The sequence below is a fragment of the Gopherus flavomarginatus genome, chromosome 7, assembly GCF_025201925.1.
Source record: "Gopherus flavomarginatus isolate rGopFla2 chromosome 7, rGopFla2.mat.asm, whole genome shotgun sequence".
NCBI lineage: Eukaryota > Metazoa > Chordata > Testudines > Testudinidae > Gopherus > Gopherus flavomarginatus.
The window spans coordinates 60,526,696-60,554,610 of record NC_066623.1 but is presented as its reverse complement, the minus strand read 5'-3'; the positions used below and the strand labels follow the sequence as shown (position 1 = coordinate 60,554,610).

At 48.5% G+C, this 27,915-nt stretch overlaps 2 protein-coding genes across 2 annotated transcripts in view; one reads left to right on the top strand and one right to left on the bottom strand.

Annotated features, from left to right (window-relative positions):
- The window catches only part of CACNA1E (calcium voltage-gated channel subunit alpha1 E), a 318,389-nt gene that overhangs the window by 42,721 nt on the left and 247,753 nt on the right, over positions 1 to 27,915 (bottom strand). The window contains exons 23-31 of the mRNA XM_050963449.1: positions 24,538 to 24,697; positions 23,713 to 23,842; positions 21,201 to 21,260; positions 20,316 to 20,422; positions 13,270 to 13,281; positions 8,716 to 8,812; positions 6,821 to 6,981; positions 5,728 to 5,865; positions 4,750 to 4,951 (exon numbers count right to left, since the gene is read on the bottom strand). Coding sequence (XP_050819406.1) covers positions 4,750 to 4,951; positions 5,728 to 5,865; positions 6,821 to 6,981; positions 8,716 to 8,812; positions 13,270 to 13,281; positions 20,316 to 20,422; positions 21,201 to 21,260; positions 23,713 to 23,842; positions 24,538 to 24,697 — 1,067 coding nt within the window. The remainder of the gene's footprint in view (positions 1 to 4,749; positions 4,952 to 5,727; positions 5,866 to 6,820; positions 6,982 to 8,715; positions 8,813 to 13,269; positions 13,282 to 20,315; positions 20,423 to 21,200; positions 21,261 to 23,712; positions 23,843 to 24,537; positions 24,698 to 27,915) is intronic.
- LOC127055794 (2-5A-dependent ribonuclease-like) overlaps positions 1 to 27,915 on the top strand; it is an 821,333-nt gene that overhangs the window by 590,585 nt on the left and 202,833 nt on the right. The window lies entirely within an intron of this gene.

Genomic DNA, 27,915 nt, shown 5'->3' with positions numbered 1-27,915 from the left:
TGTGTCCTATACTGCTCTCCACATGCACACACTCGCTACAAACCACACGATCACACCAAACCTGGCGGCTCCAATAACTTATTTTATCCAGCTGACAGAACATAAAAAACCAAACTTAGCTGAAGTATGTCTCAAAATTGTTTCTTCACTAGAGGTTCCAGGCGAGTCAGACTAGTGTTCTTCTTGTGAACTCAGTAATAGCCATACCCTGGAACAATGAACATGTGTGTCTTTCCACCTTGGCATTTCTTTAGGCCAGGATATGGTTATTGCCACATGGACAGGAAATGGCCTCAAGTTACCATCTGAAAATCACCCACTATTTGGGAGCATTTGGGCAGTAACAGCACAGGAAATCCAGGCAGTTACATGTACGCCCACACCTTGAATACTGCATACAGTTCTGGTTGCCTCATTTCAAAAACGATATATTAGATTTGGAAAAGGTACAGAGAAGGGCAACAAAAATGATCAGAGGGTGGAACAGCTTTCATGTGAGGAGAGATTAAAAAGACTGGACTGTTCAACTTGGAAAAGAGACGACTAAGGGGGAATATGATAGAGGTCTATAAAATCATGACTGGTGTGGAGAAAGTGAATAGGGAAGTGTTATTTACCCCTCCATATAACACAAGAACCAGGAGGTCACCCAACCAGGCAGCTGGTTTAAAATAAACAAAAGGAAGTACTTCTTCACACAATGCACAGTCAATCTGTGGAACTCTTTGCCCAGGGATGCTGTGAAGGCCAAAAGTATACCAGGGTTCAAAAAGAACTAGGTAAGTTCATGGAAGATAGGTACATCAATGGCTGTTAATCAAGATGGTCAGGGATTCAACCCCATGCTCTGGGTGTCCCTAAGCCTCTGACTGGATGACAGTCAGATAGATCACTTGATAGTTGTCCTGTTTTGTTTATTCCCTTTGAAGCACCTGGCGTTGGTCATTGTCGGGAGACAGGATACTGGGCTAGATGGACCAATAATGCCGGATAAAACGCAGATGAGGAAAATCATTTTCCTCTTCCAGTCTAGGGCAAAGCCTCTCTAGCAAGGAAGTAGGTGGGGGAGGGAACATGGCTCCCTAGCTCTTCTGTTTGAGTGCCAATAGGGGTGATTCACCACCGCCACAGATGGGTTTCCTTTATAACGATAGCCTCCTTTTCAAATAGCTGGGAAGCCTGGTGAACTATTGCTGGCTGGATGGTCAGGACAAAAATGTAATCAGTGAGAATGACTCAGGTGTGATTAAAACATCCTACGTTCCAGAAGCAAATGCAAAAGGAAGGCAGATGTCGCATAAGCTGGAGTCTAGGCTGAAGAGAACTTAACTGGAGTCCATCCAGGCAGGGCCGGCCTTAGGATTTATGGTGCCCTAGGCGAGATTATTAAACTGGTGCCCCTGTGCCTGATCTGCTCTTAGCAACACAAACATAAGCTTATAGTATTGGAAAACTTGCCACATTCACATTATTAAAACCAGTTTAACTTAATTAAGCACACTGTAATGCTGATGGACTAGCACTAAAGAAGCAGCACTATAGAAAAAATTCTGATATGACAGAATGATGCAAATAATATATTTTTTTTAATTTATCAAAATTTTCTTGGAAATTTATATGAAGAGGTATTGAAACAAAGATTTGTTTTTAATTAAAAGTAATCTTTCTGGCTTTTTTGGTTGCAAAATCAGTAATAATGTCATCGTATGACAAAGACAAAGTCGTGTCTTGTTCGATCGCAAGAATAGCAAGACCAGTCAAGCGTTCCTGACTCATTGTAGAGCGGAGATAGTTTTTAATGAGCTTTAGTTTTGAGAAACTCCGTTCTCCTGATGCTACTGTTACAGGAATTGTCAGTAGAATACGAGTGGCAATGTCAACAAGTTTGTGGGTATGAATAAACTGTACAATGTCCATCACCGATTTTGCATGTGGCAACATTGATGACAGTGTACTCAATTCTTCGTACAATTCAAGTCCATTTAAATCAAAACTATCACCGTGCTTCAGGAGGCTCTCTAGATTCTTGCACTTTGTCATTAGTTGCTCTTGTTTTCCTATTTCGTTGAATTTAGTTATGTCATACAAAAATCCAAACTGTTCATGGTGTACTTGCAAGGTATTAAACCTTTCATCAACAGCAGATACTGCTTTATCCATCACAACATTAAAAATTCAACCTCAAATTTCTTTTCTGGATCGTCTATGGGCATGATCTGCTGTACAGATTCTTCACAAAGAAGTGTCCCTGGCCTTTTAAACTCATATTAACTATGTATTTACTTTATGAAAGTTGGAGAAAACATTGTGAAAACGTAAAACATTGGCTGCCCAACTTCTGACTCACAGGGAAAAAAAAAAGCAGGTGAATCTTAGTACAACATATGGTCACTCTATACCAGGAGTCGGCAACCTTTCAGAAGTGGTGTGCCAAGTTCACTGTAATTTAAGGTTTCTCGTGCCAGTAACACGTTTTAATGTTTGTAGAAGGTTTCTCTCTATGTCTATATTATATAAATAAACTATTGTTATTATCTGAGGTCTTGGCCACTGGTCCTGCTCAGGCCACTGCCAGCTGAGTAAATGAAACCCCAAACCGGCAGCGGGCTGGTGGCTGGAACCCTAGACAAGGATCCCAGGCCCTGCTCAGCCCGCTGCTGGTCTGGGGTTCTGACCACCAACTCCTGCCAGCCAGGATCCCGGACGCCAACCCCCCCCCCCCCTCAGCCCGCTACCAGCCTGGGATTCTGCTCACCCAGGCTGGCAGGAGGCAGAGTGGGGCTGATGGCTGAGCTCCTGACTGGCAAGGGGCTGGCAGCCGGAACCCCGGAGTAGCAGTAGGCTGAGTGCTGCTGGCACCCCAGACTGGCAGCAGACTGAGCCACTCAACCCCCCACCGGCCCTGCTCAGCCCGCCACCAGCCCGCTCAGCCCGCCACCAGCCCACTCAGCCCGCTGCCGGCTGAGTGAATGGAACCCCAGGCTGACAGCAGGTTGAGTGGTTCAACTGGCCTGCTCAGCCCACTGCCAGCCTGGGGTTCCTTGGGGGTCCCCAGGCCAGCAGTAGGTGCTGAGTGGGGCCGATGGCTGGTATTCCAGCTGGCAATAGGGCAGCAGCCGGAACCCCAGAGCAGTGATGGGCTGAGCCGCTCAGCCTGCTGCTGCATACCATCAAAAATCAGCTCACCTGCCACCTTTGACACATGTGCCGTAGGTTGCCGAACCCTGCTTTATACAATAGTAAGGAGATGAGCATATTACAGTTGTTGGAGGGCTCTTATCAGGAGTAACAGGCTATAGGAAAGTCAGTCAACATTTTTTGTTTCTCTGATGAAAACTGACCCACTCCCTGCCTCAAAGCAAACCTGTCACTAATAATTGTCAACAACTTAATTTTCTGTTTTTGGCTAAGATATTGATTTTTTTTAAAAAAAATATTGAAATTGGATTCAGGATTGATAGGAAGAATTTTTGGCAAACAAAGTTTTAAATGACAATCTAAATGGCAACACAGTACTGCTTTCATGCTTGGCTCACTCCCCGGCCTGCTGGTCCAACAGCTGCAGTAGAGGAGGAGATAGGTGGAAAACTGCAGGACCCCAAAATCCACCTCTTGGGGTACAGAGTGGCAACAGCAGCAGCAAACCCTCAGGTCCAATCACACGCCAATGGGCACCGCTGCCAGCCCAACAGACCATGGTGAAGTTAGCACAGCATCTGATCTCAGGGACGGGGCACCCATGGAGCCACAGCAGCTCATCCTGCCCTGTGCAGCTCCCCCCGGATGAGATGGATCGCTGGCAGCTGCCAGCCCGGGGGAGAGGCGCTCCCCAGCTAGGGTGGCCAGATCCAGATGTCCTGATTTTATAGGGCCAGTCCCGATATTTGGGGCTTTGTCTTATATAGGCACCAATTACCCCCACCTAGAGTGACCAGAAAGAAAGTGTGTAAAATCAGGACAGGGATGGGTGGGGGTGGGGGGGTAAAAGGAGCCTATATAAGAAAAAGACCCCAAAATTGGGACTGTCCCTATAAAATAGGGATATCTGATCACTGTACCCCAATCCCCTATCCTGATTTTTCACACATCTGGCTAACCCCAGCCAACCCCTGTGTAACATTCCAATTCTGGCTGCCTGCTGAGGAAGTGAGTTACTTTCACTTTCATTCCTCAGCAGGCAGGCAGCCAGCCTCTCCTCCCCCCCAGCACCTCACCCAACCCAGCCCTGGCGGAGGGGAGGGAGGAGAGAGAGAGGGGTGCTCCTGGGGAGGAGGGAGAAAGGAGGGGGTGCTCCATGGGGTGGGGGGGAGAAGAATGGATGTTATGGGAGACAACAAAGGATACTGGTTCCAGAGCCACAGAACCTGCCTCGCCTCACCTCAGCCGGGGGAAAAGAGTCACACTCACAGGTGAGCTCCTTTCCCAACCCCTACCCCCTCCCCTTCCCAGAGACCCCAGCAGCCAATCCCATTCCTCAGACTGTGCTGCATTCGGCTCTCTCTAGGACCCAGCAGCCCTGCTTCTACACTGTCTGGGCTGCCTGCAGAGTGGTGCCCCCAGGCAGAGTGAGGCCCTACGTGGCTGCCTATTCTGCCTATGCCTAAGGACGGCCCTGCATCCAGGCTTTCACATCACATGCCTTAGCCCTCAGCTCCACCACTCCATGGTCTATACTTGAAGCTGTCTGTTGCCACACTACATGCAAAACAAAATCATCCCGCCCTCTGCTCTCCTGTTTTTATGTGTTACCTCGTTCTTCTCCAGACTGCACTCCTCCATCATTTTGTCTCCTTGCTCCTGGAAAGTGATGATGATGAGAGCCACAAAGATGTTGACAAAGAAGAAAGGGAAGACCACAAAATATACCACGTAAAAAATGGACATCTCCATGCGGTTACTGCGGCTGGGCCCCCTGTCCTCCTCAGTAACATCCACTGAATGCTGCAGCACCCTGGATAGATAGGGAAAAAGAAAGGCATGAAGGGTCACGTAGATGTCAATGGCTGGTCCATTCTGGATGCCTCTTCACATTGTACTTGACAAGGAGAACATCATGTACCGAATGGTACCACCTTTAATATTCATCTCCATCTGTCCCCACTGTGCATACTGGTTATGATGATAAAGCAAGCCTTCTACCTAACCTGCTCAGTCATGGACACACTCTGACAATGCTGGCTATCTGTTTCATGACAAGATATTCCCCTCTCCTACATTACAAGAGTCCCAGAACTCTTCCCATTGTCTACCCTGGACGGTGAGCTTTGCCAGAGTTAAACATATGTCCCTCATAAAAAGGAGTATCCTAGAGCACCCCTTTGTTCAACACATGGCAGGGGACTGTCCGAGTTCTGCCAACGCAGTGAGTGGACTAGCTCACAGAGTTTCCCTCTGACTTATGCTGGGAGATGGACTGGTGTCAAATTCCCCTCAGGTCCACACAGGGCAGTGGACTGTCCCAGCATTCACTTCCCAAGAAGGGAGTTGGTTCCACCAGGATCCTATATCCATTAACTGGTGAGAGTTCTCACATACTGGTATAATTTCTTGACCTATCTCCTTCCCCACAACTCTTCTCTCAGTGCCTTCTACCCCTTTCCCACCTGGAAAAACCCAGTGACTAGCCCTACCATTTAAACAGCTCTTCAAAAGGGGAATGTGAGGTTTCTTCATGAATCCTGTGCCCACAGACACCTGCAAGCAGACAGGTCCAAGAACAATACTCACTGTGGCCACCCCTCTCCAGTGGAGACAGTGAAGAGCGTAAGCAAAGCCCAAATGATGTTGTCGTAGTGAAATTCATGACGCTTCCATTCACGACACTTCACTTCCATCTTGTTTTTCTCATGGTCCACGTAATTGCCTCTGTAAGGTTAGGAGAGAACATCAGAACCTCTTTATACTGCCAGGACTGAAGAGGATTTAACTTTGCAGGGCAGCAGGGACACTTTTCTCCCCTTGTTAGGATGGAGAAGGCTTGATGGGGAGAGAAAATTAAGGAACCTGGAGGTGGGGAGAAACAAGATGAAAAGCTTGAAGGAGACAGGGAGAAGGGGAGAAAAAAACCAATCGAAAAGAGAAGGAAAGAAGAAAACAGACTGGGAGAAGAGTGGGGAGAAAAAGTCAGGGAAAGATTGAGAGACAAATGAAAGAGAGAAGGAAAAAGAGACAGCTGGTAGGCTGAGCTTGTAACAGAGAATGTGCCAGAAGAAGAGTTCATGTAATTCTTCAGGCAGCAGCACCTCCAGATTCTTAGCCCAACACAGGAGTTAATGTGAACATTTTGAACAGGGCAGCAATTCAGAATCAGTTTTTTCCCCATGGAATTTTTAACTGAAAAATGTGCTAGAAAGTGCAGGAGATGTTCTTGGAGCAAAGGAAGCACAGTTCTGGCTTGAGAAGACCAGTCTGTCTCTAAGTGAGATGGGAAGCTCTCTGTTCATTTAAAGACAAGCCTTCCCGTACTGATCCCACAGTGGACTTCTCCCCAGAATGGCGGGGACCATGCTCTGAAATGCAGCAAAATTTCACATAAAGAATGAGAAAGGAGTTCATTCCTCACGGAGTCCAGACATCTGTACTAGTCCTTTAAACAAAGCTTTGTGGCTTTGATTCCGTGGGAAATGAGGAGTGGCTCCAACCATGACCAAGGACTTACTTCACAACCCAAACTGGATATTAACCAGCACCTGAGGGGGTGAAAGATCAGAGTTTTCACTACTAGCCCTTCATGTATCTACTTCTCTCCACACCATGGGCAGGAGTGGATGCCTTTGCCAGGGAAGCAGACTGGATCATGCATGCTGCACGGTGTACCTACATGCAATCCTTCTCTGTGTCCTTAGAGCTGTCTGTACAGTAGAAAAATTTGCCCTTGAACAGCTGGACAGCGATGACTGCAAAGATGAACATGAAGAGCTTGTAGACGATAAGTATGTTGAAGACATTCTTCAGGGAAGTCACTACACAGTCAAAGACAGCCTGCAGGAGAAGGCAAACCCAAGGGCATGATTCACCATGGAGAACCTATGTATTTTGTCAGATGGTGGGATCAAAGCTACCTAAAAAGGACATCTGAGATGTGTCTCATTCCTGGTAGGAAAAGGATGCCAGAAGCAGACACTGTCCCAGTATTTTATAAATGACCAGAACATCCCAAAATCATTTACGGGAAAGCATTGCCCCAACAGGTACAAAGGATATTTATACCATATAAAGGTTCTTCACAACCATGTCTCAGGGCAGGATACAAGACACCATAGTACAATTAGCACTACTTAGTGAACACTTATTTATTTAGCCTCACCTCCAACAACAAGACAGACTGGATATCTCTAATTACAATCGAAAGACACTGCCCTGTATGGCCGGTAGGCCTGAGGAATAAAGAACTGTGGATAGGTGTCCCAGACAGATATGAGATCCATAAGCTTACCTGCACTAGATGTTTATTCTTTCAGCGTGATCATTCTTACCAGGGATTTCAGATAAAAGAACGCTGCTGTTTTGTAAAATATGCTTTTCAAAAATAACCTCTATAAGGCTTATTCTCAACAGAGTCCACTTTTTAAATGAGTCATTAATTTAAAAACATTCAGCTGCTTTTAGCATACTATAAGGCTGGGTTTTTTTAAAACTCAAGTTTCCATTTATGCGTCCTGAGATCAGCCCAGGATGTGAAAATGCCAGTGCAGTTGGGATTGTCTTTTTGTTCTCTGTTTGTGCAACACCTAGCACAACAGGGTCCTAGTCTATGACTGTACTAGACAACATGATAATACAAATGACAACAGTAGTAATAATTGCAAGAGCGAATGAATCCTTTGGACATCTACTTTCCTACCTGTACTGGCAAATCAGATAATTAGACCTCTGCACTATCATTTGCGGCAGCTGAAGGCTGATTTTAAAAATCAGGCCCTGTGAGTTTACTCTTGCAATGGAATATTTTGTTTTATTTTGTCTCCAATTTATGCAAGCTCCATTGCAGGATTCTGGACTCTATTCTGGACTCCGCCAGCCTAATTAAGTCAGAACTGCCAGGGGTGTGATAGATACTTCAGCCAGCCTTGTGGAAGCATCAGAACTTCCTGCAATGCTGATAAAGGATCAGTTCTCAGTGCAAAAGGAGCTCAGGCAGCCTGGGTGGGATCTAAAGACAGACATTTATATCAAGAGCTGAGCTTTCCCAAAGTTTGTTGGTGGAGGGATCCAGGTCTGGGGGTTCGATCAGCCTATTGGAGTCAGCACCCAGGATCTAGGGGCTCGTGTTGAGGCTATTTTTCACTGCAGAGGCAGGTTAAATGATTCCTGTATATTGTGGGTGCTGAAACAGGGTTCTCCAGTCCCACATCAAATGGACATTTAAGAATCCACACCTGCTTTACATGACTAAGTATCCATATATGAAATTTAAGCCATCTATTATTAGTAAGATTTGAGTTTGTAGGAGACCTGTAAACCAATCTTTAATGTTTGTTGACGTCTTTGAGGTTTGGGAATGAAAGGCAATTGATATAAAGTGCAAGCACTACTCTATCTATTCCTAACCAGGGAATTGGTCCTAATTCCATAGGCTGGAATTCAAATGCAATGAGAGAGGAATGAGAAAGGATCTCTCTTCTACGTTGGAGGATACTCTGATTGTTACCTCACCAGGATTCTGTCTGAATCTGGGGAGAAACAGAACCGAGGACAGAGAATTTTAAGCATTACCTTCAGTTTGGGCAATCGTTTAATGGTCTTCAGGGGCCTCAAGACCCGGAGCACACGCAAAGACTTAATGGTTTTGATATCCCGGCCTTTGTTGGTCCTACAGAGTTGGTAGGAGGCACACACACCCAAAAACAAAAAAAAAGAGAGGCAATAAACTTCCTGAGTTTGGGAGGAACTCATTGGAGATTTTCAACAGTATTCACTACTTCTCAAAACATACACACGAGAAATCTAGGGCCACAGGCAGCCTAGGTGAAAGCCGGTGTCAATCCATTAATGTCCAGGGGGCTGTACCTGCCTTCAGAAGCAGTGGGTGTTCAAAACACATACTGAAAACATTTGCAAATGAAAAATTAGGAGTCTCTGGATCAGAGGATGGCAAGCAGAGCACTAAGCTCAACATCAGCTTTAGTGCATTCCCCCTTCAACGAGGATCAACTGCAGTAGCAAATCTTGTTATTGTGAAAAACAGTGAGGTAACAAGGTTAAAGCGGGTGATCCCACACTTTCGTTGTGCTGGGCCATCTGTTTCAAAGGCGCCACGCCACACAGCATTCCTGCGATGTCATAAGCTCATGCTGCCTGGCATGTCTCAGTTTGTTTTACTAATGCAAACGCTTTCTCCGCTCTGTGCAATTTGCAAATGTGAAGAACAAAATGTCACCAATGTTCCAATTTTTAAACAATTGCTTCTGCTGTAATCAAATTACATTGCTATAACAACAATAATGTACAAAATAGAAGAATGAAAATTTCCTTTGTTGGCAAAGTGCTCTATCTACTGGTATCTAGCAAAGATTTTTCCACTGCATTCATCTCTAGTATCAGCCCTCTCTGTCCTAGATAAGCTTAGGCCATGTCCTCAGTTGTTTCATGGCTGAAAAACCTGGGCCCACTCACCATTAACTAGCCTGCTGTTAGCTGTGGCTTGCTGGGTTGAGGAATGCTTTCCCTAATCAGTCTGATGGGTAATCTATAGCAGTGGTCTCCAAAGTGGGGTGTGCGCAGAGGATCTTTGGGGGTGTGTGGCAGGAGGAGCGATTTTTTTTTTTTGCTTCATCAGGCGGGAGTCCAAGCACCGTTTTTTTTTGCTCAAAATTTTTTTACTGATAGGGGTGCGCGATCAAAAAAGTTTGGAGACCACTGATCTATAGCCAGGACCGGGGCTAGAGTTTTTTGTGCCCTAGGTGCACGGCCATTTCGCTGCCCTGCGCGCCGCTCCCGTGGCTCCGGTGGAGCTGCCGCAGCCTTTTCTGCAGAGGGTCTGTTGGTCTGCGGCTCTGGTGGAGCTGCCGCAGCCGTGCCTGTGGGAGGTCCGCCGGGGCTGCGCGGGACCAGTGGACTGTCTGCAGGCATGCCTGCGGCAGCTCCACCGGAGCCGCGGGACCAGGGGACCCTCCACAGGCACGACTGCGGCAGGTCCACCGGAGCCGCCTGTTGCCCCCCCAGCAAAATGCCACGGCCTCAAAATCCTGGCACCCTAGGCGATTGCCTAGGAAGCCTCAATGGAAGCGCCGGCCCTGTCTATAGCATAACTTTATACTATGGTTATAAGGAAAAAAAGAGATTTTTGTCAAGAGAAATGTTGTTAAAACCCTGATTTAAACTGTGATTTAAAAAAAAAATCCAAACCCAAAAACCTAGGTGGGTAGCTACCAATATTCTGATCTGAGAACAATCAGAATCTTATTTTGTATTAGTAAAATATACAAGGCTTTCAGTACATTTTGCATCCATCTGCTGTACTTGAAAACCTCTAGAAGGAGACTTATGACAAAGGGTACTTCTAATTGCATGGCTCCTTTTGTAAGGGTTAATACAATAGAAAGCACAATAACAGACCTAACCATAAACAGATGCAAAGAAAAACACTAATTAAAACTCCTCAAGAACAGTACAACCCCACAAACACCACATTTAACGCAATTGCACAAACATTGGAATTAACCCACTTCATGCTTTGGCACCATTACTCTGTGGGAGATGTTTCAACACATCGAGACCTCTCGCAGGAGCATTTATCAGACTCTGCTGGCCTGTGCAATTTTCACCTACAATTTTTTAAAAGCCTTTGGGAGACAGACTGTTTTTTATCTGGAAGCCAAATTGCAGCCTATTTTCTCAGCCCAGCAGTGTGAGGGCTCCCTGGTGAGATGTTCTTCTCACCTTACAAGGAGTATGCTGTGAAAGAGACTGGGAGGGAACATCTAGCGGTCAGTAGCTGACATATGATACTAGGACCGTGTGAGCTTTTTCTAATGAAACCAAGAGTTCACAAGCGGTTTTGACAAAGCTTGGAGAGTCTAGGGTTATGCTCAAAATGTGGAACCAGGAAGATTTTGCCTTATCTCAGGTTTCTTTTGGCTTGGCAGGTCCTGGATCACCATCTCCAAACAGGCTTCCTCCTGATCTTTCGGTATCTGTTGGGGGGAGGAGTGGGGAAACCTTGCTGGCACTCAGGAGTTTTTCAGGGGCAACTGTCAGATCCTGCCCCTAACCCTTCTTCTTCAGGGAGGTGGAGATCTTGCCAAATGCTCAGTAAGACAGGCATCTCACAGTGGTAGAAAATGGTCCTCAGATCCTATTGCTGCGCACCACCCTTTTCTTTATTCTGGGACTGAAATGCCAATAGCCAAGTGCACCCTGGGGGTCTCAGCCCCAGACCAAGGTAAAGGGCAGTGTGAAACAGCGTAAGTGGGACCGGAGGATCATTTCTCATTCCTATTGCTGCAGGATGGAAGAGGACAGGGCAAAGCACCTATTTCCTGAATTTACCTGCTAAGGATTTGCGAGGAATGGGAAAGAAAAAGTGTTTGACTTGTTCCTCTCTCTGAAGCAGAATGGGGAGGGGGACACGCAGCGATGGCTCCAGGCACCAGTGCTCCAAGGACACGCAAGGGCGGCAGTCAGGGAGCCTTCGGCAGCTTGCCTGCGGGAGGTCCGCTGGTCCCGCGGATTCGGTGGCAATTCAGCAGCGGGTACACCGAATTGGCGGGACCAGTGGACTTCCCACAGGCAAGCCGCCGAAGGCAGCCTGCCTGCTGTGCTTGGGGCAGCAAAAAAGCTAGAGCTGCCCCTGGGGCACGTCATACAGCCATCCCTGAAAAATCAGTGGGAGAAGGGAGAGCTAGCTAGCCACAAGATTTCCACAGGAGATGGCAAAGTGTAGGTGGAAAGCCCAGGTCTGCGGGCTTGTGATCCTCACTTGATATGTGGGAGAGTTAAGAGATGTCAGGGATCTTTTCCCTCTGTCCCTGCTGAGACCAAGCAAAGGGGCTGCCAGAGAGGGAGAGGGATTTACAGTGCCTGGTGAAAAGTATGTAGAATTCTCCATAGTTTTAACCTGGGCATTGGCAAGACTCAGTAATTTCATGCAGAGTTGTCTTGTGTCTAAAACACAAGGGGTGCACATACACACAGCGACCCTTTAAAAGGGCCAATGGAACTAAAACCATTATGTGTCACACTACTCTAACACGAACACCCATGACTAAACAGTGCTATGTCTTCAGTTAGAACTAGGGTCACCAGATAGCAAATGTGAAAAATTGGGACAGTGTGGGGGGTAATAGGTGCCTATGTAAGAAAAAGCTCCAAAAATCTGGACTGTCCATATAAAATAGGGACATCTGGTCACCCTAGTGAGAACATGGGGGTCTCTTCCGCAAGACACTCTATTATCACATAGTCCCCAGAGAATACTTCTAGGAAAGTCACAGGCTGGCTCACAAGCATTTTGACTAGCTATTGAAGTGGCCCCTGGGAACAATGTTATCAACCACCTTTCCCAAAGAAAAGGAACTCAAATGTTTTTTGGAGAAGATCTTCAGGTTTCTTTTCATTTTGGGGTCCAAAATGAAATATACAGGACCTGATCCTGGAGCTGTGCTCATCTATGCCACCCAGCTGAAGATGATAATTCACTGCACCACTCTACCATTTGGACATAGAACAGTCCAAACAGCAGAATGCAAGGTTTGGAAAACTCAGCCAATTGATCCCACTAATTGGGATAGCATCTGCTACTGCTTTAAGAAAAAAGAAGGATAGGGCATATAACCATGGCTTCCTGTTGTACCGTGGACATGGTACTCTTCATCGATCTCCACTGTGTGTTTATTTCCAACACACACACACTGAGAGAGAGAGAGAGACTACTGTGTGTTCTTCTGTCTATCTTGGAATACAAACCCCTCTCTCTCTCCTTGTGAGGATCTCCGATATACACCTGGTGATGTTCCATCTGAGGCCCAGTTCATTGGGCCCAGATAGTCACAGCTGGAAGGACTGAATATGGGGCACAGAACTTGCATCCTTTACAATGTTCTCATGCGTGCACCCACACGATTTTGATATCCCCACCCCACTCAAATTCTTTCCACCTTTATCTCCTTAGCATGAAGTGCTGATGACTTTGCAAGGTAGAAAGGACAAATGTAGGCAGGAAGTCGTATGGGATAAGAAAACTTCAGTTACACAGTTAGACAAACCACCTTCCCCCAAAGCCCATTTCCCTGGCCTGTAACCCCAAAGAGAATCAAACAGTATAATTACCCCAATGTATTCCTGTGGGTGATCCAGTCAGGCATCCGCAAAACAAAAACAAACAACAGGTGGGGAGAAAACAGAGAAGATAAGAAAATCCAAGAGAGAGAGACAAGGATGACAGGGAACAAGATCTGCATTACAGTGGAATCATAAGCCTGTCTCACAGCCTTGGCATTCGGATATTCTACACATTTCAGCACTACAAGGCCTTTTTTTTGCTTCTCCTCCTCCCCCTCAACCCATCCCAACCCAACCTGAATTTAAAAGGGAACCTGTATATCCACAGTACCACTAAGAAGATCCATTTACCAGGAACCACAATTTCAGACCAGGGCTGGCTCCAGGGTTTTTGCTGCCCCAAGTGGCAAAAAAAAAAAAAAAAAAAGAAATAAAAGCCATGATCGCGACTGGCGCCTGCTCCTCCGCGTCACTTTCTTCTTCAGCGGCAATTCGGCAGCCGGTACTTCCCTCCAAGAGGAAGCGAGGGACCCACCACTGAATTGCTGCTGAAGAGCCTGACGTGCTGCCCCTTCCCCTTGGCCGCCCCAAGCACCTGCTTGCTGAGCTAGTGCCTGGAGCTGGCCCTGTTCGAGACATTAACCTCTTCTCCATGGAAAATCAGGAATGACTAATCTACATGTCACCTGGAGCCATCCACCTCTCTTGATCCTGATTAACATACTCTACATTCAGATGAGAAGAGGAAGTTGGTTTGTAGCTGAGGTGTGGTCACTAATATAAGAGAAGCCAGAGAAGTGAGGTATACTGGATGCACAACGGGCACAAGCTCTACCCCTCTCCTCTCTGAATAAAATAGATAGAACATGGAATGAATGTGGTGGTCATCCCAGTCTAGTCCCTGAAGGATACGTACATGGAGCATTAAATACTTTGGAGGCTATATATATAAAATAACTAAGCTAAAGGTTTGACTGTGGGGATTCACTGGAGCTGTGGTCTCTCTGGAACTGCTGTTGCACCAGGTTCTCCCCTGTTGGTTCAAAAACTGGTCTTTGATATGATCAGAATGTTGCTGAGAATGTAGTTGGTTATTGTGTTATCTCTAAACGGGCCAGGATTTGCTGGAGATCATTTGGCTACTGACCATTAGATTTGGAATGGAATAAGATTAGGTGAAATCCAGGTTAACCAAACAGCAGTTTGTATGATGGCGCCCACCTCTGAGTCTCATCTACTTTGGAACTACCAGGAAGCATATTCTGGGAGCTTAGTCTCTGAGCACTAGTTCTGGATTTAGATTTAGACCGGTGTCCTGCAGGTTCGCCCGAACTCTGTAGACACTGAAGGTCTTGTTAGTTTCTAATTACGAGTTTTATCTCTGCAGCAGTGGTTTTCAGGGCCTTGTGACCCTGATCCATCACGTACATACAAGTTCTATTATGAATCAGCTTTTCTATGCAACTTATCACAACCCTCAATCACCATAGTAATGCAGCACTTCACATCCCTCTCTCATGGGGGTGTTGGTTAAGTATCACTATCCCCATTTCAAAGATGGGGAACTGAGGCACAGAAAAAGTGACTTGTCCAAGGTCACAGAGAAAGTCTATGGCAGAGCCAGGAACTGAACCCAGCTCTCAAGCCACAGGCTTGTGCCTTAACCACTCTTTCTATGGGAATTTCCAATGGCTTATGCCTTACTGCTCCTGTCCCACCATGGCTTGGGAAGGAGGCTCACTTCGACATTAGCAAATGGTTGCACAGGCAGAGCTGCGGTGAATTTCATGAGGAGACTTCTCAGGACTATGACTCATCCCCAACCATCAAAACAAATATGCTTCTTTTGTTTTCAAAGGAAATTTGGCTGGGAGACCCACAATTCGGCTTTAAAATGCTGCTTCACGCTAGTAAATAAACTTTCATTGATAAATTTGTTGATTAGCAGCAGACGACGGGAGTTTTTTCCCATATGAGTGAGGCCTCCTGGTAGGCCTGGAACACTGAGGTTTCTGGAATTTTCCCGTGCACTCAGCACTCTTGGCATGCCACTTGTCCTCTGAGGGAGCACTGCTAGCGCTGCTGAGTGCACACGGAAATTCCAGAAACCTCTGAGGGTTTTTTTGTGCATGTGGAGGAGAAGTGGAGAAGCGGAGCAGCGGCACGCTGGGGGAGGAGGTAGAGTTGAGCTGGGGGGGAGTGGTTCCTCTGCCCCCCTCCCTCCAGGGTTACTTCCTGCAGCCCTCCCTGGGTCTCCCACCGCTGCAGCTCACCTCCGCTCAGGGCCGGCTCCTGGCTTTTTGCACCCCAAGCAAAAAAAGAAAAAGGAGCCAGAGTGCCTCCCCTTGGAAAGTGCTGCCCAGAGCTGGCCCTGCTGAGCTCCTTACTCTCAAGAAGTACAGGGGTTCAACCTTTTATAACACTGTAGAAATGGCTATCGCCACCTTTTGGTTAACATGTAAAGCAGCAAATGAGTGTTGCTAGTTTACATAATACCTAAAAAGAGCATGAGGGGAGAAAATACCTAGCAGTGTATTTAGTTATTATTTATAATTATTATTTATTAAATAGAGACCTTTGTAGGTATGCTGGGGGGGCGGGGGGTTATGTAGGCTGCATTTAGTTAGATACATTAGCTCTCTCAGGCAGTTTGAGTAAGAGGAGTTAAGATGGCTGCTCTCTTTGATGGCATACCAGAGTTTTAGGTGACATGGTGAAGTAACAGGTGATCTATGCATTCATTGCTTTACAGATCTGGGTTTGTCTGGATTAGTTTTTAATAGCAACCAGGCTGTGATTATTTCTCTGGAAACCTCACAAGAACACACAAGGATTGCATGGCCGTTTTGTGACAACAGTGTGCCATCAAACAATAGACTGAATGCTATGTATCTAGAGAACCTGTTCTTCCAACATCTGGCCTTGTGCCCATTGGATTGCATCAGATACACATTGTTGATTTCACAACCATAGGGGTGCGTCCTGGGGTAAACCTCCTTGAATGAAGAGAAGGTATCAAAGCTTGCACAAATTTACAGAACATTCAAATACTCCATGAGTGTTCTAGCGTTTCTTCCCATGAGAAAAGCTGAAGATGATGACATACCTTTGTAAGGATATTCTATACATGCCAACCTCCACTCCCCGCCTCTCCCTGCACCTGGATCCAGTGTTCCATCTCTGACTCACTAAGCTCAAGTCTCCCGATTTCAGGACTCTACCACATTGAGATTGATAACAAACATAATAGACTGACATCACCCAGAGAATTGGAGTGATGGGTCACCACAAATATACAGCAAGGCCATAAGACAGCCCCTCCTTCACAAATGGCATGGCAGTAACCCAGCTAGATGTGCAAATACCCAAAAAGTCCAAGACTGTGTGCCTTTGTTTTGCTCCCCCAAAAAGCAAAGGTGGACAAGGGAGAGGGGTGCATAGCCCCTGTGTGAAAACCAAATTCCGTACAAAGAAGACCATCCAGGGAAAAGAAAAGTGAATTCAAGAGCAATCCAGAAGACACTTCCCCTTGAAACCACAATGGAGCAAGGCAGGCAGCTACGGACATTTATAGTTGGTGAACATTCTGCATCTCCACAGGAACAGAGGATGGCAGCAGACGTGCCAATGCCTGGCAGTGCACAGTGCCAGAGAAAAAGCTCCACCCACCAGGCGGAGGAGGTGACAGGCAATCCAAAGGAGAGACAGGTGTTCTTATAAATGCTTTATAATGTAAAAGCCGATTGGAAATCACAAAGGAGCAGCCGTCATTACACTGAGGCAATTCTTGTCTTCTTTCCCTACCCAAGGTTATGAGCATCAGATCATTTCTCAAAAACAGGAGACAACTGCCCCAGGAAAAATTTGCAGGTTTACATTATAAAGAGCTCTTGTACATGGTGTAAGCAGCTACTGATCTATATATCTAGCACTACTATGTAGGGCAACATATATGTTTGCTGCAAACATACATGAAGGCATGTGGGCCTTCTGTGTTGGAATTTTGAGTGTCTAAACCAATGGACAGAATGCTTTCTATTGAGAATTCAGCTGCTCCCCAGTGCCAAAAGATAGATTCCCCTTCTTAGAGATGGCCACAGCTGTAAAGGAGCCAGTTGCCAGTCACTGAGGAAGCCATCTGGGCCTGCCAGACACTGGGGACAGAACCCTGGGCATTGTCTGGGTTGGTGGGAGGGAGAGCATGTGGTGGTGACAGTGTCAGGCTGACAGCTCTGCAGACTGAAGTTCTGTTTAGCCACAGAACAGGCACAGCCTACGCAGTGACAATGCAAGCTCCCCCACATTGCCCTGTGGATCGGTCCCAACACTGACCAAGAAGGACCACCAATGTGGGTGAGAGCAGTGTAGTCACCAGGTGCCATTCAATCAATCTTTGTCCTTTCTGTTGAGGCTGAAAAATAGGGGGTTGGTTAGTGCTAACTGTGGTGGTGGTTTTCGTGATGCAGACACTTGTTCACTGGGAAACGGACTGAGAAGCCACCAACAGCCAGCAGATGGTAAGAACTTCCAGTAACTATTAGCTGGGCTGGATCTGAATGGTGACCGAGACATGAAAGGCTCCATTACCCTACTACGTATCCCTTGAGCTGCGCATCCTATCCTTAATTGCCGGTATTCCCAGTACAAGCGGCTGTTCATATGGGCAGAGTCACAGCCAGAACAGTAGATCAAATGGGGATGAGTTCAATCTTCATGAGAGAGAGAACCCGGACAGGAGGCAGGAAGACCTGTATTTTCTACTCAGCTGGTAGAGCTGCTAGACAGCTCCTGTGGCATAGCTGACTCTAAATCACCCAAAGATTATCCAAGGAGTCAGTTGTATCTCCACCTAGCAGAATACCTGCTCAGTCACCTGGCAGCCTGGCTCAATCCTCAAGATATGGCACCAGGAAGGTCCTAGAGGGCTGACCTCATTCCCACGCTTCACTTTCTGGTTGGGTCCCCAGTGCATGAGCTAACCTGGCTAGATGCAGAGCCAGCTGAATTCTCCAGGGCTCTTGGCGAAGACAGCTGTGACTGAAAGGACCAGAGAGTGTGAGAGAGAGAGAGAGCGAGAGCAAGTGCATGAGCCAGTGAGAGAGAGAGGGAGCGAGAATGAGCGGGTGTTATGTGCCAGGGGGAGCGGGAAAAGTGACACACAGAAAGGGGAGTGATGGATTATGGCCCATAATCCATCGAGTGACCTCAGGCCTCAGGACCCCTGAGGCCCCCTGCACAGTACCTGAGCTGTGGACAAACAGAGGGCTTCGCTCTCCACGACTGTCAGTCCCTCCCCTTCCACCAGCACTAAAGCCACGAGCGCATGTTTCAAAGGCACAAAGAAAGAACAACAATATGACAAACTCACAGCATGCTGGCACACAGGGCCCTGCTCTCCACTCCTTCCCTTCTCAGGAGGTACCCGAGCACTGAGTAGACACCGCTCAGCAGGATCACTGGCCCTCAAGATGTCCTTCTCTGAAATTTTATTCAGGTTCTTTTACTGTGGCCATCACCATGGACTCAGAGACCCTAGGATCTCCGCCACCATCCTTCCCATGGAAGTACAGACCAACCCCAAGCTGAGCTGACACCGTATGTCCAGTGATGAAAGTAAGGCGGTATGGGCTGGTAAGACATACCGGTAAAAAGTGGCTGCCGGTACCGGTCCCTGCCGCCTTACTTTAAAACGCTGCCGTGGCAGCACTTTAATGTTGCTGCTGCTTTTGTGCCCCTGCCGGGTCCTTAGTGGCAGGGATGCCGATGGAGGAGTGCAAAAGGGGCAGCGATGTTAAAGCGCTGCCACGGCAAAGACCCTACTTAAAGTGCTGTCACGGCAGCGCTTTATCATCTCTGCCCCTTTTGTCTCCCCCAGCCCTGCCCCGTCCACCGAGGCCCTGCCCCTTCCAGGGCGGCGGCGGTGGTGGGAGGAGCCAGTAAGTTTTCAGTTTTACTTTCACCCCTGGTCATGTCCTCACTCAATGGGATGGAGGGAGCTGGGCAAACAGGCAGAAATTAATTCTAACCCCAAATATCTCCTTTGGAAACAGAAGGAAAAAAGGCAGATCCTCACTGACTTGGGTGAGGACCTGATGAGGTCAGCATGAGGAGCAGGTATGCTCCTTTTCTCTGTCCCCATCACAACGCACAGAATAAGCAGGGCAGTGCCATCCTGGTGTTGTAGTGCCATTGCCTTGGTAGCAGTCTAGGTTGAAACCACTTGGCTTCTGAGCATTCAGGAAGGTCAGCGTGTAAGGTTCTTCCCCACCCATCCTGTGTGCTAAGTGCAAAGTATCTCTCCTGCTCTGAATGGCTTTTAAATGGCAAGCCAGTCCTCACGCCATACCTCTCTGAGATTGAGAAACTGCATGCCACAAGCCTGCGCCTCAAAATGGAGAATGCCGATCAAGGCGAAGCTAAGGAACTGCAGAATTTTCTGCCCCTTGGGACTGGCCTGTCCCTGCTGGCTAATGTACCGCTCCCAGGATGTCCCTGATAATACAACTGTGACACAGAGGACAAAAAGGTTAAAACAGCCAGTTGTGCTGCTATCTTTAATGAGGAGTACAGGCCTGTAGCATTTTCTGAGGGAAATGCCCCCCTTCCACCAGGAGGCGTGTGATGGGAACTGGCCTGTGGATGTCATCACTGCATGGGAATAAGTGTTTGTTTACCAGTACCAGCTCTGCCTCACACTGTACTTGTGTCACCTCTGTCTACCCTAGGTATAATTAGCAGGCGCCTAACTCCATCTCTGCCACCCCTGCTCTCCTTCCTTCTTCCCCCTCGTCTCCTCCTTTCTTTCATGTCAGTGGCTGATGTCCCTGGCTGACGTCCCCACCAACACTGACAGGGAGAAGTCAGCAGCTGCGTTGCTGGGAGGCTGGGCCAGCCTGGTAGGACTCTGTCTCTGCAGTGTGACTGTGGACTGCCAAAGGAATGGGAGGTATTCAGAAAGTGAAGGAGATCGAAGAAGGAATGGATTCACAAGAGAAACCCAGCTGGTTCTCGCTGCCATCCTAAGCTCACCCTGCCAAGACCGGCTCAACACACTACCCTGAGAAAGCAGGGTAAAATGGGAGACAGCCACTTACGCCAAGGCAAAAGCCACCAGTGCCCCAACTACCACGATGAAATCCAGGATGTTCCAGAGGTCTCGGAAGTAAGAGCCGTCCTGCAGGATCAAGCCCTGGTCTATCATCTGCAGGGAAAGGATGAAAACACAGGCAGTAAACACCTCATGTAGCAACATCAAGTAAAAACCACAAGGGGGCTGATTTGCAGGGTTGCTGAGTGCCCCACTGGTCCCATTGACTTCAGGGAGCATCGTGGTTGACCAGCCCTTGGACTCTGCTGCCTTTGTCTTGTTGGGATCCACTCAGGTCAGGATTTGCAGGAGGTTTTATAAAGGGATTTTTTAAATCCAAAATTAAGACAGAACTAACCCCATGCTCTGATTTCACATTCTGCTCACAGCAATGCTCAGACAATTTCCACCCACAAGGAAGTCACAGTAAATTGAGATTGTGCCAACAGCCGCCCTCCCCCGCCACCCCTTCCCCCATTCCACCTGACCTTCCCAGGCTCACTTGGCACTAAGGGAGAGATAGTTCAGGGCTAAGCTCCGCTGCCTGGAGTACCCTCACCTTCAACGGTGCTGCACAGCCTGCAGTTCAGCACACCAGGCAGTGATAGGGCAAGGCATAGCAATAGATCTAGGCGGCTCTAGGGGTTAAAGTGACAGCCACCCTCATTTACTTTCTTCTGACCAAATATGTTGTGCAGAATTTTGTACAGGTAGAGCAGCGACCCTTGGGACCGCCCTGGCAGCCTCTCCGCTTGCCAGCAGGTGGCAGCACTAAGGAAACAGCTGTAATTTAAGGGGACCCTGTTGGGAAAGCAATACACACCCGTCCTCCCGCTCCCTTCTCCAGCACACTACGCTGGCTTTCGGGAGCTCCTCTTAGTGATTCTCTTACCTTTATAATCATTTCAAAGGTGAAGACACCCGTGAAAACGTAGTCAAAATACCTCAGGACCTGCGAAGACAGAGCAGAGGTAGTGGGTGTTTGGGAGGAACACCCCCTCAGCTGGCAGCTGTACAGTGTTCACGCGCCCGGGGCTGCACGCTGGGAGGCTCACTCGTGCACCCTCCTATGGACCCACACTAACTCCTCCACCACTGAAGATCAAAAGCAGGGCCTACATTCTTGTCCTGGAGCCAAGCTAGGAAAGAGCCTATTACCCGGGCACAGCCGGAAATTTAATCCAGGTATCCCATGAAAACTTCCTGTCCATTCATCAAGCCGCTACCTATGCTATAAAATCTTGGGTACCCTTGTATCTCAGCCAGGAGGAGCTGAAGGCCTCTCTGCAGAGACTTCTGGCTGGGATGCCCAATTCCCATCCCTGCTTAGGTAAAGCCCTCTGTTCCACTAGCATTGTTGCCTCCCCCGCTAATGTACCCTGACAAAGCTAACCAATCGTGGTCATTGGGTCTAGAAATCATTCAGTGCTGGGGGCAGCTGAAGAGGATTTCCAGCAGCCTGTGCAGTAGCAAACGCTGGTTTGATTTTTAACTCAGACCAGTGTGACAGGAATTCAAATCCTCCATGTCCATGCAGCGCAGTGAGAAATAACTGGAGGCACGCTCATCCTTCCCATTCCCCGCTTCCACTCCCTTCTGGCCCTGCTCTGCTCCCCCACTTCACTCTGCCTCCCATAAATCTTCCCTCGCTGCCCACTCCATCACTCCCTGCTGCTCCTAATGCTGCACTGACTTCAGACTCCTTCCTCCTCTCTGCCATGGAGTCTTCTGCAGACTGTCCCTTCTTCTTTTAAAGGGGCAGCATCCTCTGCCACTCTGCTAGCTGGGGGTGAAATTCACTCCTGTGCTGGGCCAGCACCAGACACGCGTCCTCTTACATCCAACTGAGGCCCCCCAAAGATGACATAGATCTTGCACAGCCTTTGGGCTGCCACTCTGCACAGGGATGAATTTCTGCCTGCATGAACATCAGTAGAAAGGGGACAATTTGACTACTGTGACATGGTATCCTGGGGACAGTGACTGACAGGCCCACCTGAGCTAACACTTGCTAATTCCAGCTTCCTGACTCAATTTACTTGTCCAGTCTGTGTCACCAACAACAGAGACAAGTAAGAATTTGCCATCCCAGCTTGATAAATTCCAACTCTGGTTCTGCCCCATGCAGCACAAATGGCTGGTTTCAGGTAGGCTCTTCTAGAAGGGCCCCTCCAGGCATGATGGCCATTCTAAGTGGCTTACAAAGTAATTGAGGCTGGTCTGTGCTTTCATCCCCTGCTCAGTTTGTCAATGCATCCAGGCTGCTTAAGTGCAGGTGAGATCTGATCAACAGCTTGTCCTCCAGTGACTGACGGATGTAACACACCCATTACATTGAGACCAAGTAACGGCTACAATAAAACTGGAACAAACTGTGATTTCTAATTCGACAACTAAGCCCCCATTCAATTTTCCTTGGACAAATCAACACAAAACCTTTTTCCAACCTCACTCCTGCTGAGTGACGTGATGTGATAAGATGAGACCCGCATCACAGCAATGGCCGTCTGTCCTGCCCCCTCTCTTTCTTGTGGGCCCTGTCAAACCACCAGCTTCTGCTCATGCTGTTCCTGTGATCATCTCGCTGCACACCCCCTCATTCAGTCTCCTTTCCTTTAATCTTGACATCCCCCAGCCCAACTCCAGCTATGTCTTCACTGCTAAGAAAAGGTGCAGTTTACTGCAGGAAAGTCATGTGCACTAGCTATCTTGCTGTGCATCCTACTGGAGTGACCTACAGATACACTAGGCAAGGTCAGTTACAGGCAAAGGTATAACACCAACCTTACCTTGCTATGTCATGGGGAAAAATACAGGTGCTTTGTCTCCCCCAGGATTTCATGGTGGGATAACGATCACGCGTTAGTTATCTCGCTATATAAAACCTCACCTCTTGGGCAGTCTCAGTTCATCTGTCCATCACATCGGACAAGTACCACCAGCCTGCCTCAACCACCCTATTTCCTTCTCTGGCCTGACACCATATCCTCTCCCATCAAACACATGCCCTTCCTGACCCTTGGTACCCAGATGTATCTTTCCCTCCCAGCTGAGTCTGCCCCCCCCACAACATATTCCTAGACTTCAGATCTCCCTCTCGCTAACTGCACACTAAAGAATGCCAGTGTTTGGAAATGATACGTGAGCATCTAGTTGCTCTGAGGGTTTGCAGTTCTGTACTTGACGCTGAGGCAGGATCGAGGGTGTCATGTGGATAGGTACATGCAGTAGCAAAGAGGATGCTGGGGAATATATCCCAGCATGCCATCTGCTACCAGTCTGCAAAGGAGCAAGACAAGTTAGCAAGTACAATTGTTCTTCCTCTTCTTCCCACTTTGGTCTATGCACATCTGATGTACTGAGCAGGAAAAAGTGGGGAGATCAGTAAGAAAGTGTGCAATCACTTTATTCCTGTCAGAGTTGGTCAGGACAGGGTCCTCTGCTGCCAGGGCAATGCTGCTCGCGGCAATCACCAGGAGGATGCACATCTCGAAGTAGCGCAGGTTCACGATGTAATGGCAGGCTCTCCGCACTCTGCAGGAGATACAGTTCAGAGCAATCACTAGCTGTGTGTCTACATTACCCAGGCCTTAGACAAGGCTACACACAAAAAAACTGCATTAAATGGTTGCTGGTTCAGTTGCACTCAGAATTAGGAAATGACAATTTTGTGGTTGCCTGTGCAACCTTAATTTGTCCCCCTGTGCATTGAATCAGGCAGAGATCTTGTGGGGGAAAAAACAGTCAATGAAAATGTAATTAAAGCTCACAATGCACATGCCCAAGGGAGCTGAATGGCGAATGAATGGAATGGAGCCAGGCATTGTAGGAGCTGGGCAGCTGGAGTCACAAGGAGTCCATGCACCTGCAGGGGCTGAGCTCTACCCCTATATGGCTTCAGAGGTAGCAAGCATCAGGCTGCTCATGCATCTCCCAGCCCTGTTGTGTTGCTGAAGCCACCGGACATCTGGGGGTGCTGCGGTAGCTGAGCAGATGGCTGGGAAAGCCTGGGCCAGAATTGCTCCTGCCCCCCTGGAGCTGAGGAAGCAGCAGCAAATACAAGAAATTGGTGGGGTGCAAGTAGGAGGCCCTGATGCTGACTCAGGCTTCCCCAGCTCCTCCAGAGACCCAATTGGCTGGTGGTAAAAACCTACAAGGCCCTGCCCCATCAGATCCTTCCCTTCTCCAGGGCTCAGCTATTCCAGTAAAAAGACCAAAGAATATCTCACGGGTTTGTCGTGCTGAAGATAAACATGGAGCTATGAGGCACCATCGCTTTGCCCGTCTCTGAGCTTTTCTCCTTCTTCCGTTTCTTCTTCTCTTTCCCCTCATCCTCTTTTGTCTCTGCCTCCTTTAAGGGGCTGGCTTCTCCATCCGTCTTGTTGCTAACTGCAAAGAAATCAATCCTTTTACTGACCCAGCAGGCTAACAGCTGCATGACACATTTACCCTAGATGAAAGTACAGGACATTTTCATAGGAGATGGGCTGACCATATCAACAGCTACTATGAGCTTTGACCGAAGAGCCTAGTGGTGGGTTATCCACAAGGAACTGGCAACTGGTTGATGGCTTCCCTGCCTGGAATAAACTGTTATTCCCAAAATTAGCTCCCTTGCACAAGCACTTTCAAGAGAGTATTGCACACCGAGCCTGCTGTAAAACTTCATGCTCCTCAGTCATTGCTCTGGCTGCTGCCCTGTGAGTGCAACAACAAAAAGAATGATGCACATTACTCAGCCACCTAAGAATGTCATTTCTCCACAGTGAGAGGGATGGTGAACAGCAAGATTGCTGTTTTACATTCCCACATGCAAGTTCTGCTGTTAGCGACAGATGAAAAGGAAAGGACAGACACAGACTGTCAAGCAGAGACAGAGACAAGGGGCTCTAACGAGGCACATTTTTGTGGTGATGTTTAATTAATAACCCAATTTAAAATCTCTCACCTTGAAGGTGAGGGGAAATGTTCCTCTCGTTTTTAGGGTTTGATTGACAGGCAATCAGAGTGGGATGGGTTCATTGTACATAAAGTTTAATGTAGTGTTTCGCATAGGCCTTGGCAATAGGGAAGGAGACAGGGAATGAGGGAGTAGGGAGAAGGAGACAGGATGGAGATGAGAAAGGGGGAAGGAGAGTAAAGGGGAAAGAAGTCATATGAGTGAAGATGGATGGGAAAGAGGGAAGGGACTGAAAGAGACAGTAGGAAGGAGAAATGGAGAGGGGAAAAAAGACAAGGCATAGCACAAGAGAAAGTGGGCAACTAACAACCCCTGTACAGCAAGCCACGACTGTGAGACACACCCACACCGTTCAGGAGTCAAGGGCAGAATCCGGGGCTGAGTTACACATTTGAGCACAGCACACGCCCAAAGGGGAGGTGCTATGTTCTGCCCGCGGGCTGGAGGGTTTGTCCTGAGCAATATGCATCAGGCTGTTCCGCCCTCATGGCACAGACCTGGCTTTTTTTCTAGCACAGCTCTTGCAGGGGGAGTTTTCCTGTGGGCTCAAAGCATGGCTGAGAGACTCCTCTTGCATTTCCGTAGTTAGTGGAAAGAAGGCCTTCCCCACCCTGGGGATCTGCCCCAGTTACAACCTCCAGGCTAGCTGTACTAATGCAAACCCCTCACGTAGAAAGGAAAAATCGTGTTTCGCTCCAGTGCCGTTTTTTGTCTGCTTAGTTGTGTCTATTACAGCAATGCCTGAGGCTCCATTGTGCTAGGTCAGGGGTGGGCAAACTTTTTGGCCCGAGGGCCACATCTGGGAATAGAAATTGTATGGCGGACCATGAATGCTCAGAAAATTGGGATTGGGGGCTCTGGCTGGGTGTGCGGGATCTGGGGTGGGGCCAGAAATGAGGAGTTCAGGCTGTGGGAGGGGGCTCTGGACTGGGGCATGGGAGAGAGGGGGAGGGCTCCGACTGGGGGTGTGGGCTCTGGGGTGGGGCTCAGGATGAGGGGTTTGGGGTGCAGGAGGTGCTCCAGGCTGGGATTGAGGGGTTTGGAGGATAGGAGGGGAATCAGGGCTGGGGCAGGGGGTTGGAGCGCGGTGGGAGGCTTAGGGGTGCAGGCTTTGGGTGGCGCTTACCTCAAACAGCTCCCAGAAGCAGCAGCATGTCCCTTCTCCAGCTCCTACACAGAGAAACGGCCAGGTGGCTCTGCACGCTGCCCCATCTGCAGGCACCGCCCCTTCAGCTCCCATTGGCTGCGGCCAGTGGGCAATGCGGGGGCAGTGCTTGGGGCAGGGTCAGCGTGTGGTGCACCGGAGCAGGGCAAGCCCCAGACCGCTCTCCCCAGCGGAAACTTGAGGGCTGGATTAAACCAGCTGGAAGGCCAGATCCGGCCCATAGGCCGTAGTTTGCCCACCCCTGTGCTAGGCACTGTACAAACACAGAGTGGTAGACAGCCCCACCAGGAAGAGCTAGCAGCTGAACTAGACCAGACCCAGGGTGGGAGAAGGGCTCTAACACACAAGCAGAGTGAACAATGGTATGGTAGCAAGTGTCATGTTAGTTCCATAATTTTGTTTTAGGGGTGGTGTGTTTCGTTAGGAGGGGAATCGGCTAACTGGCAAGAAAAGGGAAAGAGGTGAGAGGGACAGAGCAGGGGAGAAGGTATGAAGGGCAGGTGTGGAGTGAAGCTCTGGTGACAAGATGTGGGTATTTCTATGCTCCAGAAGACACACCCACACTAGCGCTGAGCCAGCTAGCACGCTAAAAACAATAGCGCAGCTGTGGTGGCCCAACCAGCAGGACAGATGATCCTGTCCAAGACACTAACTACGTACTTGGGTTGACTAGCCCCATCCCGCCACTCAGGCCACTCCCAGCTGTGCTTCTCTTCTAGCTCACTAACTCAATTGGCGCTAGTGCAGGTACGTCTCCTCGAGCAGGAGCAGTCACCTCCCAGCTCCAGCGCAGACATACTTTGCGAGGAAGGCAGGGTGGGAGCACACAGCCGGTCAGCAGGGCAGGGGAAGGGTGAGAACAGGTTTGAGTCTTTTGACTGGAATAGCTGAAGGTCTCTGCTTTGGCTGCTCCTGCCCCTGATGGCAGAAGTCTCTGGCTGGCTGCTCTCTGCAGTTTTCCCCCAAGGCCTCAGTGGAGTGTATGCGGGGGGTGGGGGTGGGGGAGACATGCCCTGCATGTTTCCTACTGTGTGTGGGGGTGGGGGGCGGGGTTCAAGCAGGGATAAACTGCCCTGGATCAAATGACAGTTTAAAGTGTTTTGGGCAGTCTACACTAGGGAGGTGCGTTAGTGCCCCTGTACTGGGCCCTGGCTACTAATGGCAGAGATCCTCAGTGGAGACGTGGCCTAACCATGAAGCAATGGATGTGAACATGACGAATCAGAGCAGCAAGTGCCATTATTCTTTGAGGCAGCCTAGTAACCACCCAGACACAGAAAAACCCTGGTGTTGGCTTTCCACATGTGGTAGCAACAGTGGGGGAGCTAGTGTCATCTAAGCCCATCCAGAGCATCCTTCGGGACTTAGGTCCAACTTGCCACACAGGCCATGGGTCCTTGGCTATGAATTCAGGGTTTGAGGGATGATGGGGTGGGGGTGGATGGTTGATAGTGTTGGGGCTGCATGAATGCTGGAGGATCC